The 15,517-nt window shown below is 36.8% G+C and overlaps 1 protein-coding gene across 7 annotated transcripts in view; it reads left to right on the top strand.

The window, feature by feature from the left end:
• The first annotated feature begins 228 nt into the window (after positions 1-228).
• GRIA2 (glutamate ionotropic receptor AMPA type subunit 2) overlaps positions 229-15,517 on the top strand; it is a 139,964-nt gene continuing 124,675 nt past the window's right edge. For 4 of the 7 annotated variants that reach the window (XM_012783608.3, XM_012783611.2, XM_012783607.2 and 1 more), the window contains exons 1-2: positions 230-778; positions 1,295-1,435. In XM_012783608.3, coding sequence (XP_012639062.1) covers positions 691-778; positions 1,295-1,435 — 229 coding nt within the window. In that variant the 5' untranslated portion in view covers positions 230-690. Of the gene's footprint in view, positions 779-1,294; positions 1,436-15,517 lie in introns of all 7 variants that reach the window. The other 3 variants (XM_012783609.2, XM_012783612.3, XM_076010564.1) reach the window with 2 other exon arrangements.

Here is a 15,517-nt window from a genome sequence, read left to right as displayed (position 1 = left end):
AGCGGAGCGCTGTCCGCGGTGCTGAAAGGCAGAAGCGCGCGGTGGGCGCGACCGCTCCGGGGACCGGAGGTCTCGCCGAGGGACAGCGGCTTATTCCACTTGGAGCCGCGCTTTCTCAGCGCCGCGCACGCGACGCGGCCGGGGCGGTGCGGGGTGCGGGGCGCCGTGCGGGGGAGGGGTGGCTGCGCGCGCCCGCCGCCTACCGCGAGTCGCGCACGCGCGCCCGGGACCGCCTGCCCCTCTCTGTGACTTGCCTGTGTGTATGTGTGTGTGTGTGTGTGTGTGTGTGTGTGTGTATGTGCGTGTGCGTGTGTGTGTGCGCGCGCGCGTGAGGGAGAGAGAGGAGAGAGCGAGGAGAGCGCGCGCGAGAGGGTGAGTGTGTGTGAGTGCATGGGAGGGTGCTGAATATTCCGAGACACTGGGACCACAGCGGCAGCTCCGCTGAAAACTGCATTCAGCCAGTCCTCCGGACTTCGGGAGCGGGGACAGGGCGCAGGGCATCAGCAGCCACCAGCAGGACCTGGGAAATAGGGATTCTTCTGCCTCCACTTCAGGTTTTTAGCAGCTTGGTGCTAAATTGCTGTCTCAAAATGCAAAGGATCTAATTTGCTGAGGAGAACGGCCAAAGAAGGAAGAGGAGGAAAAGGAGAAAAAAAAGGGTATTTTGTGGATGCTCTACTTTTCTTGGAAATGCAAAAGATTATGCATATTTCTGTCCTCCTTTCTCCTGTTTTATGGGGACTGATTTTTGGTGTCTCTTCTAACAGCATACAGATAGGTAGGTACCCTTTGTGCTATGCTTTTGAATTGTGCATAATTTGGTGGTAATCTTTGTTCAAATTAATTCATGTCATGTAGACTTATGTCATACCTTGACTGCATTCCAGATTTAAACTACCTAGAATATACATATTTTCTTAGGATGGAGCAAAGGGAAACGACTATGTCTTTGATACAATAGAAAAAAAGGTCTTCTAATTTCTGATCCCCCAATTTTATTAATTCTGCCTTAACAACATTTTCCAGTTTGCTCGGATTCTCTTAGGGTCTGAATGCAAAGCTGTGATTATGAGGCTACGCTAACGTTTCTGGCCACCTATCTTGCCCTCTGACTTTTATCTGTGTCTTGACCCTTTGGCTACCTTTTGGATGTTCGATCCCTGCTGCCCAAGTCCGTTTATTCGGCCTATTAGCGTGAATAAGAGACTCCCGGACTGTCGGGCGCTAGCGTGCACCCCTCCTTTCCCTCCCAGGCACTGACACTGTTCCCTTGCTTGGTGCTTGTTCTTTGCAGGGGGGCTATTTCCTAGGGGCGCCGATCAAGAATACAGTGCATTTCGGGTAGGGATGGTTCAGTTTTCCACTTCGGAGTTCAGACTGACACCCCACATCGACAATTTGGAGGTGGCCAACAGCTTCGCAGTCACCAATGCTTGTAAGTAATGAATATTCATGTATTTCGGGTGCCGCTCCTGGGAAAGCTGTGGAGTGTGAGTGTGGGGTGGTGTGTGTGTGTTTCTGTGTGTCAGTGTGGGTGTGAGTGACTGCACACGCGCGTGCGTGTGACGGCGTAGAGAGAGGGTGGCTGTAATCTTGGGGACCCCCGCTGGCTGGAGGGGGTTGAAGAGGGGGTGAAAGGAATTGAAGAGTGTGCGCATTAGGGAGCTGGGGAGAGGGTTGGGGCTTGGGGGGGGTTCCTTGGGTTTAGAGGGTTTCGCTCATCTTGAGTGCTAGAAGAGAAGCCCTGCCCGCCTCCTCCCTCCATTGCGCGCCTGCTGGCACCCTGCCCGCAGAGAACACGTTGTTCCCCAGGGCGCGCTGTCAGGCTGCTGGACAGATCCCACGGGGGCTGCCGGAGCCCCGCCGCCTGCCCTGGCAGCTGCAGCCCGCGCCTGCGGCCCTGGGGTTTAGATCTGCAGCCCCCGCTCGCGTTCGCCCCATGGCCTCCGCAAGCGCCACGGTCTCCTCTTCCGTGGGACAAGTTGTTGAAATGGTTGTGGAGTTGGGCTCGGTGCTGTTACATAACGCCCACCCGAGGGGCGAGGAGCGAGGCTGACGCAGGCCCAGACTGGGCGGCGGGGGCGGGGTGGGGGTGGGGCTGGGGTGGGGGCGGGGGGAGCGCGGGCAGTTCCCCCGGCTGGGCCGCGCGGCAGCCCGAGTTGCAGGGGGCGACGCCACCGGGGGCGCCGCGGTCGGCTCCGGCCGGGCGCGCTTTGTTCTCAGGTAGCCGGGGCTCCAGCCGAGGCAGCCAGGGGGAAAGGACTTTGAAGCAGCGGGGTCCGGCCGAGTTTGGGAATCTGGAGAAGTCGCGGATCAGCCATTTTATTTAGCCTTTGCGGCTCTCCATGTTGGCCCTTGCGCTGCGCGCAGTGCTCCGGGACTCGCCCGGAAGCTCCGCCAGGGCTCTAGGTAAAGTGCTAGAAACCGAGCAAGGAGGCGTCTAGAAGGTCCGGCGGGAAGGCTGGAGGGCCGGCCCCGGCGCTGCCTCCCCCGCCCGGCGTGGCGGTGCAGCCGCCGCGCTGCTGCCTCTTCCCGGCAGCTGCCATCATTGCCTTCCTGCCGGCCGGCCGGGCCGCGCCGGTTCTGTCCTGCCGCGACGTTCGCAGCCTCTATTGCACAGATAACGATTTGGGGGAGACTTGCAGATGGCTCACCTCCCACTCTGGCTACGGTGTAAAGGAGCTGGCGGAAAAGCCCCACGGAAAAAGCCCAGCTGCAGCCTTCCCACGTTAGACAAACAACTGGTTGCCACCCCACTCCCCCCAGATGAAGCTTTAGTGACATATTAAATGATTTTAGCTTGGTTATAAGATCGGCAGCGTCAACTCATTTTGCAACTACTGTCACCCGGGTGAATGAAGAAATGAAGCGATTTTCTTTGATTGCTAGAACAGAGCATTACCGTGGTCATATTAGATGCCTAGAATTCAATTGTTTATGAAGGACCGATTGAAGAAGGTTTCAGTTTTACATGTTTTCTTCGAATGTTGATGCTCAGTGAGAAAAGCAAGGTGGGGCGGCAGGGACGGATAGGGAGAGAGAGAGAGAGACCACTTAAAGTGTGTTTGCAGCTTGGAAAAATGTCGGTGAAAGAGTATCAGAAAATTTTAGTACATAACGTATATGCATACAAAGAAACTGCTTTAATTAAATTGTGAAGGCATTTTGCTTGACCTATTTACCTAGCAGACTTAGAACACCCATTTGATATAAAGAAGTTTCCATTTTTTTCCTGAATTGTAAGTTTGACCTGCAACTGTGCTGAGTATCTAACCTGTATGGGATTGCATAGTAGTGTGAAAATGCCTTGAAAAGTAATGGATCCTAAATAAAGCCTATGTGTATAGAAGCTCCACAGATTTTAAATGTGAAGTGAAAATACTAACTGCTGTACTTCTTAAAAACAGAAAATGATTGAGAAGTTCACTCATTGGTGAAAATAATGAGAGGAGCTTACTGAGAAAATAACGGATACGTCCACTGAGCAAAATGAATATACCTCGATTCCAACATATGTTGAATTACTGTGTTGAGTTTTTGTAAAGATCAGGGATTGTGGTTATGTTAGGTTGGATTTAAGTCCTTATTCTATATTTTTGAATTTTTTTAAATATAAATTTTACTGAAATAAGACATACAGCCAGAGTAGGTACATATATTAAACATATATATATATATCCATGAATTTTCTAAAAAATGAACACATCCGTGTAATAAACACATGGGTTTCAGTTTTTTAAAAACTATACAATTTAATTCATAGATCTGAGAAGCTGGAATAATCAAATTTTCATTTGCACAGATTTTTTTCTCTGAAAGTGAAGCTGAAATAAATATGTGCATGTCTCCAGAGCCTAAAATTATCCCTCCAGTGATTATTATCCATGGGAAACAAATTATTTTGAGGAACTGAACACATTTTAAAGATGCCACATGAGAATTCAGAATCACAGCATTTGCAACTCCCATTTTATAAGTAATGGTACTGATTGCTAAAAAGATCTAGTGAAGTACTGTTAAAGAAGGGAGGCTCATTGGATAGAATTTTCTGGAGTTGACATTGACTTGGCAAATCATTGACTTGGCAAATCACTTAATATTTTTGTGACTCAATTTCTTTATTACTTTAGGAATTTCAAAATTTAGAGATTATAAAATGAAATGGCGTATTTGTATCGTTCATTTTTGTGTGTGTGTGCTAAGTAGAAAATGTAAAATTAGTTTAACTCTTCAGAGAGAGAGAAAGGAAGAGAAAGAGAGATAGATGCTTATGTAAACTGCAACCACAAAGTCAGGAAATGAATGGAAATCTCCAATGTCAAATTTGTCAAGATTAGTCTTGATCATTTAAATCCTGCTCAAGGTTTTTCTCCAATGCTTATCCTTCATCCTTTGTTTTCTTGCCTTTTTAGTCAGGCGTGTCTCTGATTCTTTCCTAAAAAAAAAAAAAAAAAAATGGAAAGAACAGCATTAAATACTTTGACAGCTAAGACCAAAACATCTTTTCCCTATTTTCTCCATAAATCTCGGGAATTCTGCTGTTTAACTACAGTATCAAATAACATGGAACATCATTCAGGGCTCACAAAGTAGCTTGTTCTTTCAACCATAAAAATCCCACAGGCTTAAATTTACATATTAAGAAAGTTGAGTTTCATACCTTAATATAATATCAAAAGAGAAAATTTTATTTTATTTTATTTGGAGGAACTAATTTGAAAATGTTTGAGATTGACATTTATTTAAGGATCCAGAGAGATCCACGGAATGGGTTAAGGTTATGCAAAGGAAATGAATTCATTCTATTCTGAACTGAGTAAAATGACTACTGAGCTCCCACATTCTTGGCGTTTCACAATCACAGTGGGATCATGAAAGTACCTGTTTGTTCCCATTTGTTTCCATGGGTACCTGAGGAAATAAAGACAGATTTCCAATTTCTTTCTTTTTCTCTCCTTTCTTCCCTCTCTCCCCTTATTCTTTCTTTCTTTTCCTCCTTCCCTTTTTTCTCAGCTAGAGATAATTCTGACATTTGTTTCCCTGAAAGGTTTTAAAACATAAGCCTCATTTTGAGAGAGTAGGAAACATAAACCAGAAAACAACAACAACAACAACAACAACAACAACAAAAACTGAGACTAGCACCTGATGTGTTCATCGGTTGAAACTGGTGATGGGTCTCAGGAATTCATTCATTCATTCAATAAATATTAAATGAGTGTCTTGTAGTTGTCAGTGAATAAGTGAATGCTTTTCCCATGGTAACTCATTTTCTCTAGCCTTTTCCCTCTATGCTCTTTTGAGGCCTTGCATTTAGTGTGCATTGATGCATTTAGTGTGCATTGGCGGCTGTGGTCTTGTCTCTAATATGGGTACATGAGGGTATTCAAGTAGTTCTTAAACACAAGTAGTTTATTACAGTAACTAAAATATGACTTTTTTAAAAAATAATAAATTCGATATTGTGGAATATATATACACACACACACACACACACAAACACATATTGTACATAGTTAAAAAAATCAGCAGCAGATTTTAGGAAGATACTAAGAATTTTTACACTCCAAAATTTTAGTAAATTTTAATATTTTGCTAATTACTCAAACTTGTTTAAAACTGTCTAAAGGGTTACAAATATGAGTATTTGATACTATAGGATTTGGGGATTAAAATATTAAATATTGAATTTACTCTTTAAATCTTCCCCTTCTATTTCTTTTGATAAATGACTTTAACAAATAGTTATTGGTTTGGTTACAAATAATTTAATAATTTTATGTTTCAATTACATACAGCAAAATAAATTCTAAAAGTATTAAATTTAAAGAAGCAGCAAATAAAAATCTACTTTTTCTCTAAACCAGCAGATGGAGATGTTGGAGAAAATATCGTTCTTCCGTAAAACTGTTGCGTACACTAAATACCTTTTAAAACACTGTAAACAAGTAAATTTAGAGAAACTTAAATAAAAGACTTCCAACTTGAAAAAAATCATTTAAAATGCTGTTTGGAAAATAACTTTCAATGCTTTTTAAAAACAGATTACCACAGATTTTATTTTTAAAGTAGATTATCTTAAATATTCTTATAAATTTGATTCAAATCTGATTATAAATTCAAATTTGATTATAAATTTGAAGACCTTTAGGAAAAGCATAGATTGTAAATAATCTTGGAAAAGAGCGAATTCTATTTCTTTAGTTTTTAAATCTTGATTCCCCAGATATCATTTTTGATATGTACTTCTTATCATTCAATTTTAGTCATGAATTATTGAGATGGTGTATCTGTGTTCATCAAATTAATTGATGTTTGCTAAGCCTTTATTACAACTTGATGAATGGAATTCCCTGTGTGTGTGTATGTGTGTGTGTGTGTGTGTATTTAGGTTATACAGTGTAAGTACTTATGGATTGGCTGAGCTATCATGTTTTGTCATTGTTGTTGAGGTTTTCACAAAAACCTGGATGTACTGACTTTAATATATGTAAAAATTTCATAGAACCAGACTCAAGTTGAACACTTTTAAGCAATGATAAGAATTCATGGTATGAATAAAACCATGAACACATATGCCAGGACATAATACCTTACAGCGTGGTGTTATAAATATTCAGTTGTATTCAACTGGAGATTTTGAAGAAAGAAATAGCTCTTTCTATATAAGAATAATAAATCTGTTATTGAATTATTTATGGTTAAATTTTCATACTTCACTTATCACAAGAGAATTTCAGGAAAATGATAAGAGTATACTGATCAGAAATCAAAGGGTAGCATCGGTTGAAATATTCTATTTTGAGATGAGATAAACTACGTATTTAAATAAATATTAGCATTTGAAACTATAGAAACGTAAATTAGTAAGAATTTATTCCTACACTATTCCTGTTTGAAGTTTTGTAGGCTTTAATCTGCTGGCTGAAGAAGGATGGAGCATTTCTGCTTCACATCCAGCCTTTAAAGTGCTAGGGTCATTGTACTGTGACATTAAGACAAGGGGATGCTGATTCATGCCTAGATCTTAGATCTTCCTGCGATCTCTTCCAATAACATGTTGTAAACTTTCAAACTTATAAGAGCCCTGAAAATTTTAAAGAAGGCTGAAAAAAAAAAGCAGTTGTTTCCTAATTATTCCAGTACGTGTTGCAGTATAATTGAGTTTTCAGAGACTATGTGTTTTTTCCTTCTGCCCTTCCTCCTCCTCTTCCTTCACACTTAAAAAAAAAAAAAAAAGTCAGTAGAAGTACTTAATCTTTAGGGCAAATGCTATGACAGGAAATAAAATCTAAATTGAACTGGGAACTAACCTTTTAAAATTTTTTTTTTTGTTTAAGTGCGCAGAGGGTCCATTACACTCAATGTTAAAATCTTGTTTTTGATTTAAACATTTGATTGACATATTTATGGCCACAAGGTAGATTACATATCCTTTCTTTTTCAACTGGATTCTGCTGAAGAATCCCCAGATTCCATTAAATATTTGCTCTTTTATTGCGACAATTTCAGGCAAAATTTCTGAGATTTTCTCTAATGGTCTAAATACTGCCAAACCTCTTATATGACTATGCCTCTTCAGTACAACAGGAAAATAAGTGGCTGAACTCAAAGCTAAAATTTTAAAATCACCTATGGTTTAAAATTTTTCAAATATCAAAGTGTTTATCAAAGCAGGTTTTACTACTTTGGAAAAAGAATGAATGTGGTAGTGTTGATAAGAGGTCTAACATCTATTATTTTTCAGGACTGTTAGATTTAAAAGTATTTTGTCATTTTAGATCATTTGAGTTTATAACATTAAAAAAATTTTTAAATGAGCAGGGAGGATGGAAAATGTGGCCTCCTTGAAGGCAGGGCTGTGCTGCCGCTATCACTGTGTCCTTCACAGAGCCCAGCTCCCACCCCAGTGCGTTGAGGCACTTGATAATTATTTACCTTTAAACACATGTAAATTTGTAGAAGATATTATCATATTATTATACTTTTCAAAGTTAGAATTTTGCTTTTTCTATGCATTTGGATATCAAAATAATTTACTTTGTATCTGCTTCAAATCCTATTTCAACAGAGGTATAACATATTTATTTTTCATTTCCATCTATGGGGTAGATATATTTAAAAGTGTTAATCTTTATCCCTAAAGCTACATTGATGTATGTTAAAATGATTTGCTGAATAGATATGTACAATGCACATCCTAAACAGGCTTTATTTAAATGCCAACTGTTAGGATGATACAAAAGCCATGTTGGAAGTCGTTAGAATATAAGACTCCATTATAAGAGCCCTGACAGTTATGGGCCTGCTCAGCTTCCATTTTAGTTCTAGATATTCCAAAAATGTGACTGCACTTATTCTTTGAATGGCCACAAATTGTTTTAGTAATCCCCCTCTCTGACCCTAGCGAGGATATTATATGCCAGAATTTTCTGTGCTAATTCCTTTAGTGCAAATTTTTAAAAAGTATACAATTATAAAAGTATTATTTTTTCTTTTAAGGGTATTTGGGAATGATAAGTTTATGGATATAGCTTCTCATCCTGGATGAATTGCTCTATCTGCACTAATGTGTGTGATTATTTTGTATATATGCAGTTTTTAATACTCTTTTGGGCCTGAGGTCTATCTTTAGAGTTTGTTTTCCAACAATTTTGCCTTATTTTATTTTCATTCTATGGATAATTTACTTGGGCAAACACCTTGTTGTCATATGTTTATTTTTCACACACATAAGCACACAGTATTGGAAATAATTGTCCAAAGTGCTTACTTACTACTAATTTATAGCTTTAGGTTAAAGACAGTTTTAAAATTTAGAGTCTTGAAATGTAAATGTCTTCCCCTGAATCAAACAAATAGGTTTAGGAGATACTAGATTCATTATAGAAAGGAAATTTGTGAGTAGATAGCTTTTCAGATTGTTTTAATTTTCACATATCTAAATATTTTTCAAGCAAATGACATAATTTTTATGGTTTTACTATTTGGATTGTTCTTTACAATTTTAATTTATAATTTTATATAGTTTATTTGTGACTATGCTATGTCAATATTTACATTTTTTCCTGATTATTTCAGTATTTTACAAATAAGCACAAACTGAGTTGAATTGAGCAATGGCTTAAATTTTAGTTTGTCTAAAACACTTCAAATAGGGTATCCTGTTTCTGTGAAGTTTAATTGCCCTTCATGTCATTAATTTCAAATAAATACTATGATATTCTCTTGTTTTATGGTCCTCTGATACTTTCCCTCTGATGAATTTTAGTGCACCTGAGAAGGTATCCCTGCAATGGATATATTTATGATCTAATCTTTCTAAATACTCTATTTACTGATAGAAGTGACTGAAAGATGTTTATATAAATTATGTCTATTCTATTTTTATTATTAATATATGCTGGAGTATTACCTGATTGATTCTTCATCTCTATCGGAGAAATGACTTAGGTCGATCATTTCCAACTTCAGCATAAATTTAACTCAAACTCCAGTTATATAATTAGATATAAGAAAAGTTTCCTCAGTTCATAAATCTTTTGCTGCTAAAATTAAGTCTCTGCATTAAACTACTGTTCAGAAATGGGTAAGAGGCTCACATCTGTAAACCTGGCACTTTGGGAAGCCAAGGCATGAGGATCACTTGAGGCTAAGAGTTTGAGATCAACCTGGGCAACATAGTGAGACCCCCATCTCTTAAAAAAAAAATTAGCCAGGCATGGTTCATGTCTCTATAGTTCCAGTTACTTGAGATGTTAAGGTAAATGACCAGCTGGAGCTCAGGAATTTGAGAAAAAAACAAATAAATAAAATACTATTCTTTTACAGATTTAGCATCCATTATATAATTTCTCCAGTATCAGTATTAAGACTATTGCAGTAAGTATATGTCAGCAATTTGATTATGTATATTTTATTTCTTATGCTTAAGTAAGTAAATACAGTAGGCATATTAAAATAAATATTTTCAGGGTAAGAGAAAAATATTTCTTTTTCCTTGTTATGCATTGAAATTGCAAGATTTCTAGAAGTGTGGAAGGGGAAACTGTGAAGAAAAAGGGAAGAACTCTAAGTGGCAGTATAACCTGGTGTAGTAGGCAGGGCTATAAGAATTTAGAATTGGGAATAAATCCTTCCCTTCCTCCTTCCCTTCCTTTTCTTCCTTCCTTCCTTTCTTTGTTTAAGCTTCTCTTTTACTTGATGTTTGCTTAGTTTGCACGTCCATGGTCTATGCCAATCTTCTGTACTAACACTGAGCTACTATAAAAGACTGAATTCTTATCATAATGTTAATTTTGACAAATAATAGGAACTATTTACCATTTCCAGAGAGAGACCAGAAGAAAATGAGTCAATATGCATTTCTTTCAGGCAAAAACACAAATTTAAGGTGCTGTATTATTCTGGGCTGGCAAAAAAATACTCATCCTTGAAAATTATGAGGTAAAATATTGACTGAAAATGTTTTGAAAAACATTACAGGTGAAAGTATATAATATGGGACACAGGACTAAACTGTGAATTTTACGGGAAGCATGGACTGCGTCATAGTAAACCTTGTCTCTTGCCTGGGGAACCTGAGATGTAGCAACTCCAACTGAAGGATCTCATCTCTGCAGAGCACAGAAAAGTCTATCCCTTAGTTTATCAGTGGTGGTATATGTCTAGTTCTTTAACACCTGCTGTTAAAGAAATAATATTTTAAATAAAAAATATTTTAAGCAACCCTACATGTATTTTAAAAATATTAGCATGTCTTGGAAGAAAGTTTAACGAAACTAATGATAATTCTCAAACCATATGTAATTTTTTTGTCATCAAAGTTTATTATTCAAAAATTATTCATGGGATAAATTAATACTGAAAGTAGTTTCATTCTGAAAATTAAGGATTATAAGGTATGCAGTGATTAGTTTGGACAATACATTTGAAAATACTGTCGTATACACTTTAGTGGTACTAATTTGGAAATTTCAAACATATTGAACTTTTTTTTTTTTTTTTTTTTGAGGCAGAGTCTCACTTTTGTTGCCCAGGCTAGAGTGAGTGCTGTGGCATCAGCCTAGCTCACAGCAACCTCAAACTCCTGGGCTCAAGCAATCCTCCTGCCTCAGCCTCCCAAGTAGCTGGGACTACAGGCATGCGCCACCATGCCCGGCTAATTTTTTGTATATATACTTTTAGTTGGGCAATTAATTTCTTTCTATTTTTAGTAGAGACAGGGGTCTCGCTCAGGCTGGTTTCGAACTCCCGACCTCGAGCAATCCGCCCGCCTCGGCCTCCCAGACTGCTAGGATTACAGGCATGAGCCACTGCGCCCGGCCCCATATTGAACTTTTTATATAAGCTATTGTGAATTACACATGTTTAATTAAAGGAAATATCTGTGTTCACTGATCCAACTACCACCAAAAAAGCTCTGAAAATTCTGTAGCGTAGAAAAGGTTTTAAAAAGAAAAGAAAAAAAAAAAAAGGAAGGAAGGAAGGAAGGAAAGTATTTCTTCTTATTACAAGGCTTTGGCAAGAAGGGCCCTGAAAGCGGAGATCTTTAGAGGTATGTGTGCTTTGCTAGGCTTTTTCTTGAGAAATACATTCCAGATTATGTAATGACTGTTTTTCCTTCATTCATGTCTCATCTTCTGTTTGTGAGGAATTCAAAATTTTCAATATTGTTTTTAGTTTATGCATGAAACTGAGATTTTGTTTGGCCTTATAATTTCCATGCACTTTCACAATTTATAGTTTTATTTGTTTTGCCAGTTTTTTAGTTTTTTTCTAGTTGACAGTGTGATTACTAATTTGCATTTAGAGAGCAAATTTTAGGAGCACAAGCAATAATGCAGAAGGAGGATATTAAGAAGTTGCATACATAGTTTTAGTTCTTTGGAGAAAAGGACCGTGAAATCCTCATCTTCACATTTAAGAGCACAGAAAAGTCAAGCGTCATCTTAATAATGAATACACAAGGGTTTCATCTGTGAAGATAAGAAACTTTGAATCTTTGTAATTTGCAGTTCTGATGTCCTGGATACAGAATAGCATTGGTTAAGCATCTGCACGTGGAACTGAATTCTAGTCCTTCTGCTAGGTGTGTGGGTTTGCACACGTCTTCACCTAAGACTCAGTTTTCAGCTCTGTAAAAGGGAATCATACATAGGACTGTTTTGAAGACATACCAAGTCATAAAACACTGACCTGTGTTTGGCATGTGTAAGTGCACAAAAATTAATGAACATTTATTACTACTTTCTGCCTTAGAATCTTTGGATAGTCTTGCCTTCGAATCTTTGCCTTGCTAAGAAGCAGAGGAACAGAAAAAATATGCATTTCTAGGTTCTTCTTGGAATCTTTTTCTCCTGTTTATATACCAAGGCTGTTTGGTGACAAAGAAGAGACTAATCAAATAAACCACATAAGCCACTTAGAGTTCTGTTTAGTGCACTACAGTATAAGAATGATTATTAAGACCTGAGGTGTTGAAACTTGAGTAGTATTACATCTTCCCCTTTATTGCATATCACTTACATTTCAGGATGTTGAACAATTTGAAACTCTTTTATCCTTGGTAGATCTTTCAAGCACATAATTAAAATATGCCAACACTTTGTTGAACTGAGCAAGTTATGGATTCTTAATGTTTTATTTGATTTAATTAATTAAATTATATTTATTTAAATGAAAAACAGCCAAGAGAATCGGGCCTTCTAATTAGGCAAAAATAGTCTTGTTTTTCTTAATTTTTTATTTCAGTGAATTATGAGAGGACATAGGTATGAATATAATTAGTAGCTTTATGATACGAAACATTTTTTACTCTTTGTAGGTAAGGCTCAGTTTCCTTGTTATACCTGATAATATCATTGAAGATATTACATACAAAAAATAAATGTTTAGATTAATTTGTCATAAAAGATTATAATATTCCCTTTTCCCCTATATATTAGCCCTTTATGGCAAACTAAATTGTATGCTCAGAGCAGTGGAGGAGAATGAAATAGAAGTTCCTGCCCCTAGAAGGATTATGTATTTGTAATTTTATCTATATTTTTTATACATAAATATACAATGTAGCTAGTATATTTCAATGGGCAGACATGAATTAAAATTATGGCTTCAACATATACTAGTTTTATGACTTTGTATAAATCAGTTAAACTCTCTAGTCTTGTATCCTCCTCTGTAAAATGAGGATCTTTATAATACCTGCCTCATAACATAATTGTTGAGTTTAAAGGAGAGTAGTTGCCCTATATAATATAGTGGTTAATATTGCTAATTTCAGTGATTCTGATTCCCCTGAGCATGCATATTAGTCACATATACGTGGCATCATGCTTTTACGTACATGAAAGAGAAGGTAGCTAATTGTTATCTCTATGTAATTTTCAAAATAATAGGCTTCTATAATATAATAATTAAAGCTAACATTAGGGACTAGGATTTTATTTTATTATTATTTTTCAAAAGCTGGTAAACACGTACATTTTACAAGAATTGGTATGTCCTTGATCCACAAACCTTCTCCCTAAAATTCAACAAATAGCGAGAACTGAAAATCATGCATGAGTTAAAAAACGAGTATTCTGGTTAACATTTAGTGTGAATATCTGATATGATTCAATTCCTAATTCCACCATTAATACATTTACGCAATAAAACTGGTGGTAGGTATTTCCCATTAATATGATGACACTAAGGTGGGACGGGTGCTTTGTGACTTCTTCCCTGGGGATCTATTGTCTACATCTTGCTGCTGGTTGGCTAAGTCATTGTCATCTTCCTCACAAGTTCCTTTCCCAACATCAAAGGAGGCTCCCCTTGCCTATTTCTAGGCTGTTGAAAAAGTCTGGAAGGTTTGAAAAATTTTCAAATAATTACTTGGCCAGAGGTTACTTCCTTTGGAGAACAGAAAGATGGGGTGGGAGGATGTAGACACTGATAATAAGCAAAAACAAGGACATCCTACATATGAGCTAAAAATTTTTTATAGTTTATAAGACATTCACTAGCTCATTCTGTTTTGACTGTATTGATTTTTATGTTGCCTTATATTGTAGTTAACAGCAGCCATATGAACTCTTTAATGTAATATAGTAAGAACTTTGGTCAAAATTACTCTTCTAAAGCATATCTATATATTTACAAGATAAAGTTATATTGATGACTTTGGGTTTAGGCCTGAGGTAGAATGGGTTTGTCAAAGTATTTACATCTACATTGTTTGTATGCACCAAGAACTGATCATGGTATTTTCTTCTTTCCTTCCTTCCTTCATAGAACTTTGTTCTATGCCAATCACTTTGGTAATGTCTGAGGTGACAAAGAACAAGATAGACTTCTCTACTAGAAGAATAGAATTATTCATGGGCGCAAAATCTTTTTCTTTGTGACAAAAGTAGAAGTCATTAATCTAGGTCAGCTAGATGATTTTCTTATTACATTAGAATGTGTAGTGTAACCGTTATTTCTAGATCATTTATAAATATTATTCTATACTTCAGAAATAGATTTGAATCAAATAATGTTAAAAAGCAGAAATGGTAATTCCAAAATTTGTAAGGAAAATATAAAAAGATTCTTGATAGAAGATGAAAAACTTTTGTCTTAAATACCGATTTAGAATATATTGTGGAAAACCTGGATGGCCAAATGAGGAACTACTGATGTTAACTGTGATGCCAATTGCAGATCTGTTAAAAATAATTTCAATTTCAATTTTTTGAATCATCTTTGGAAATGATCATTTTAATTTTATTTTGCGTATGATTAGTTTTTCATTGCTAAAATCTCTTCAATTCAGGTTCAACTGGCATAGATTACATAAATTGCTGGGTGGTCTTTAAACAATTGAATTTATTTAGATTATATTATTTAATTATAATAAATACTATTTTAGCTTGTTACTGAAGAAGCAAGTTCCAAGTTTTATGATAGTAGGTTTTACAAAATATTTTAAAATATTGATGCATATAGCTATTTTGGATAATCTAAGAGATGGTAACACCTTGCTAGTGTCTCTTATAATATTAAAACAGATTTTATAGAATCTAAACTTTATTATAGCAGTTTGAGAATTTCAGATGAAAAATTGTGATTATCTGAAAAAAGTTGATGTAGCTTTAGTGTATGACAAAAATTATATAAAAAATTAAAAAAATATTTGTTTACTATAACATTTTGCTTTTGTGAGTGATTTAAGACGTAAGCATGCAGAAATTTTGAATTTAGATTTTTAAGGTCTTTTTAAAGCTTAAAAATTATGATGAAAATAACATGCATATGGTAATTTTAAAACACTACAAAAGGGAATGTAATAAATATTGTTTTCCTTCCACTTCAATTCCACTTCTCTGAGATAATCAGTATAAATAGTTTTCAGAAATGGTAGTATAATATACACTGTTCTGCATGTTGCTTGTATTCTTCTTAACATAAATAAGAATGCTTCTTTCATCTGCACAGAGATTTCCTCTTTCTTTGTAGTTATTGCATGGTATTCTGTGATTTAGCCTGC

This window comes from Microcebus murinus, chromosome 15 (genome assembly GCF_040939455.1).
Source record: "Microcebus murinus isolate Inina chromosome 15, M.murinus_Inina_mat1.0, whole genome shotgun sequence".
In the NCBI taxonomy this organism is placed as follows: Eukaryota; Metazoa; Chordata; class Mammalia; order Primates; family Cheirogaleidae; genus Microcebus; species Microcebus murinus.
Note: the sequence above shows the minus strand (reverse complement) of the source record. Positions and strands in the feature narration are given on the sequence as shown.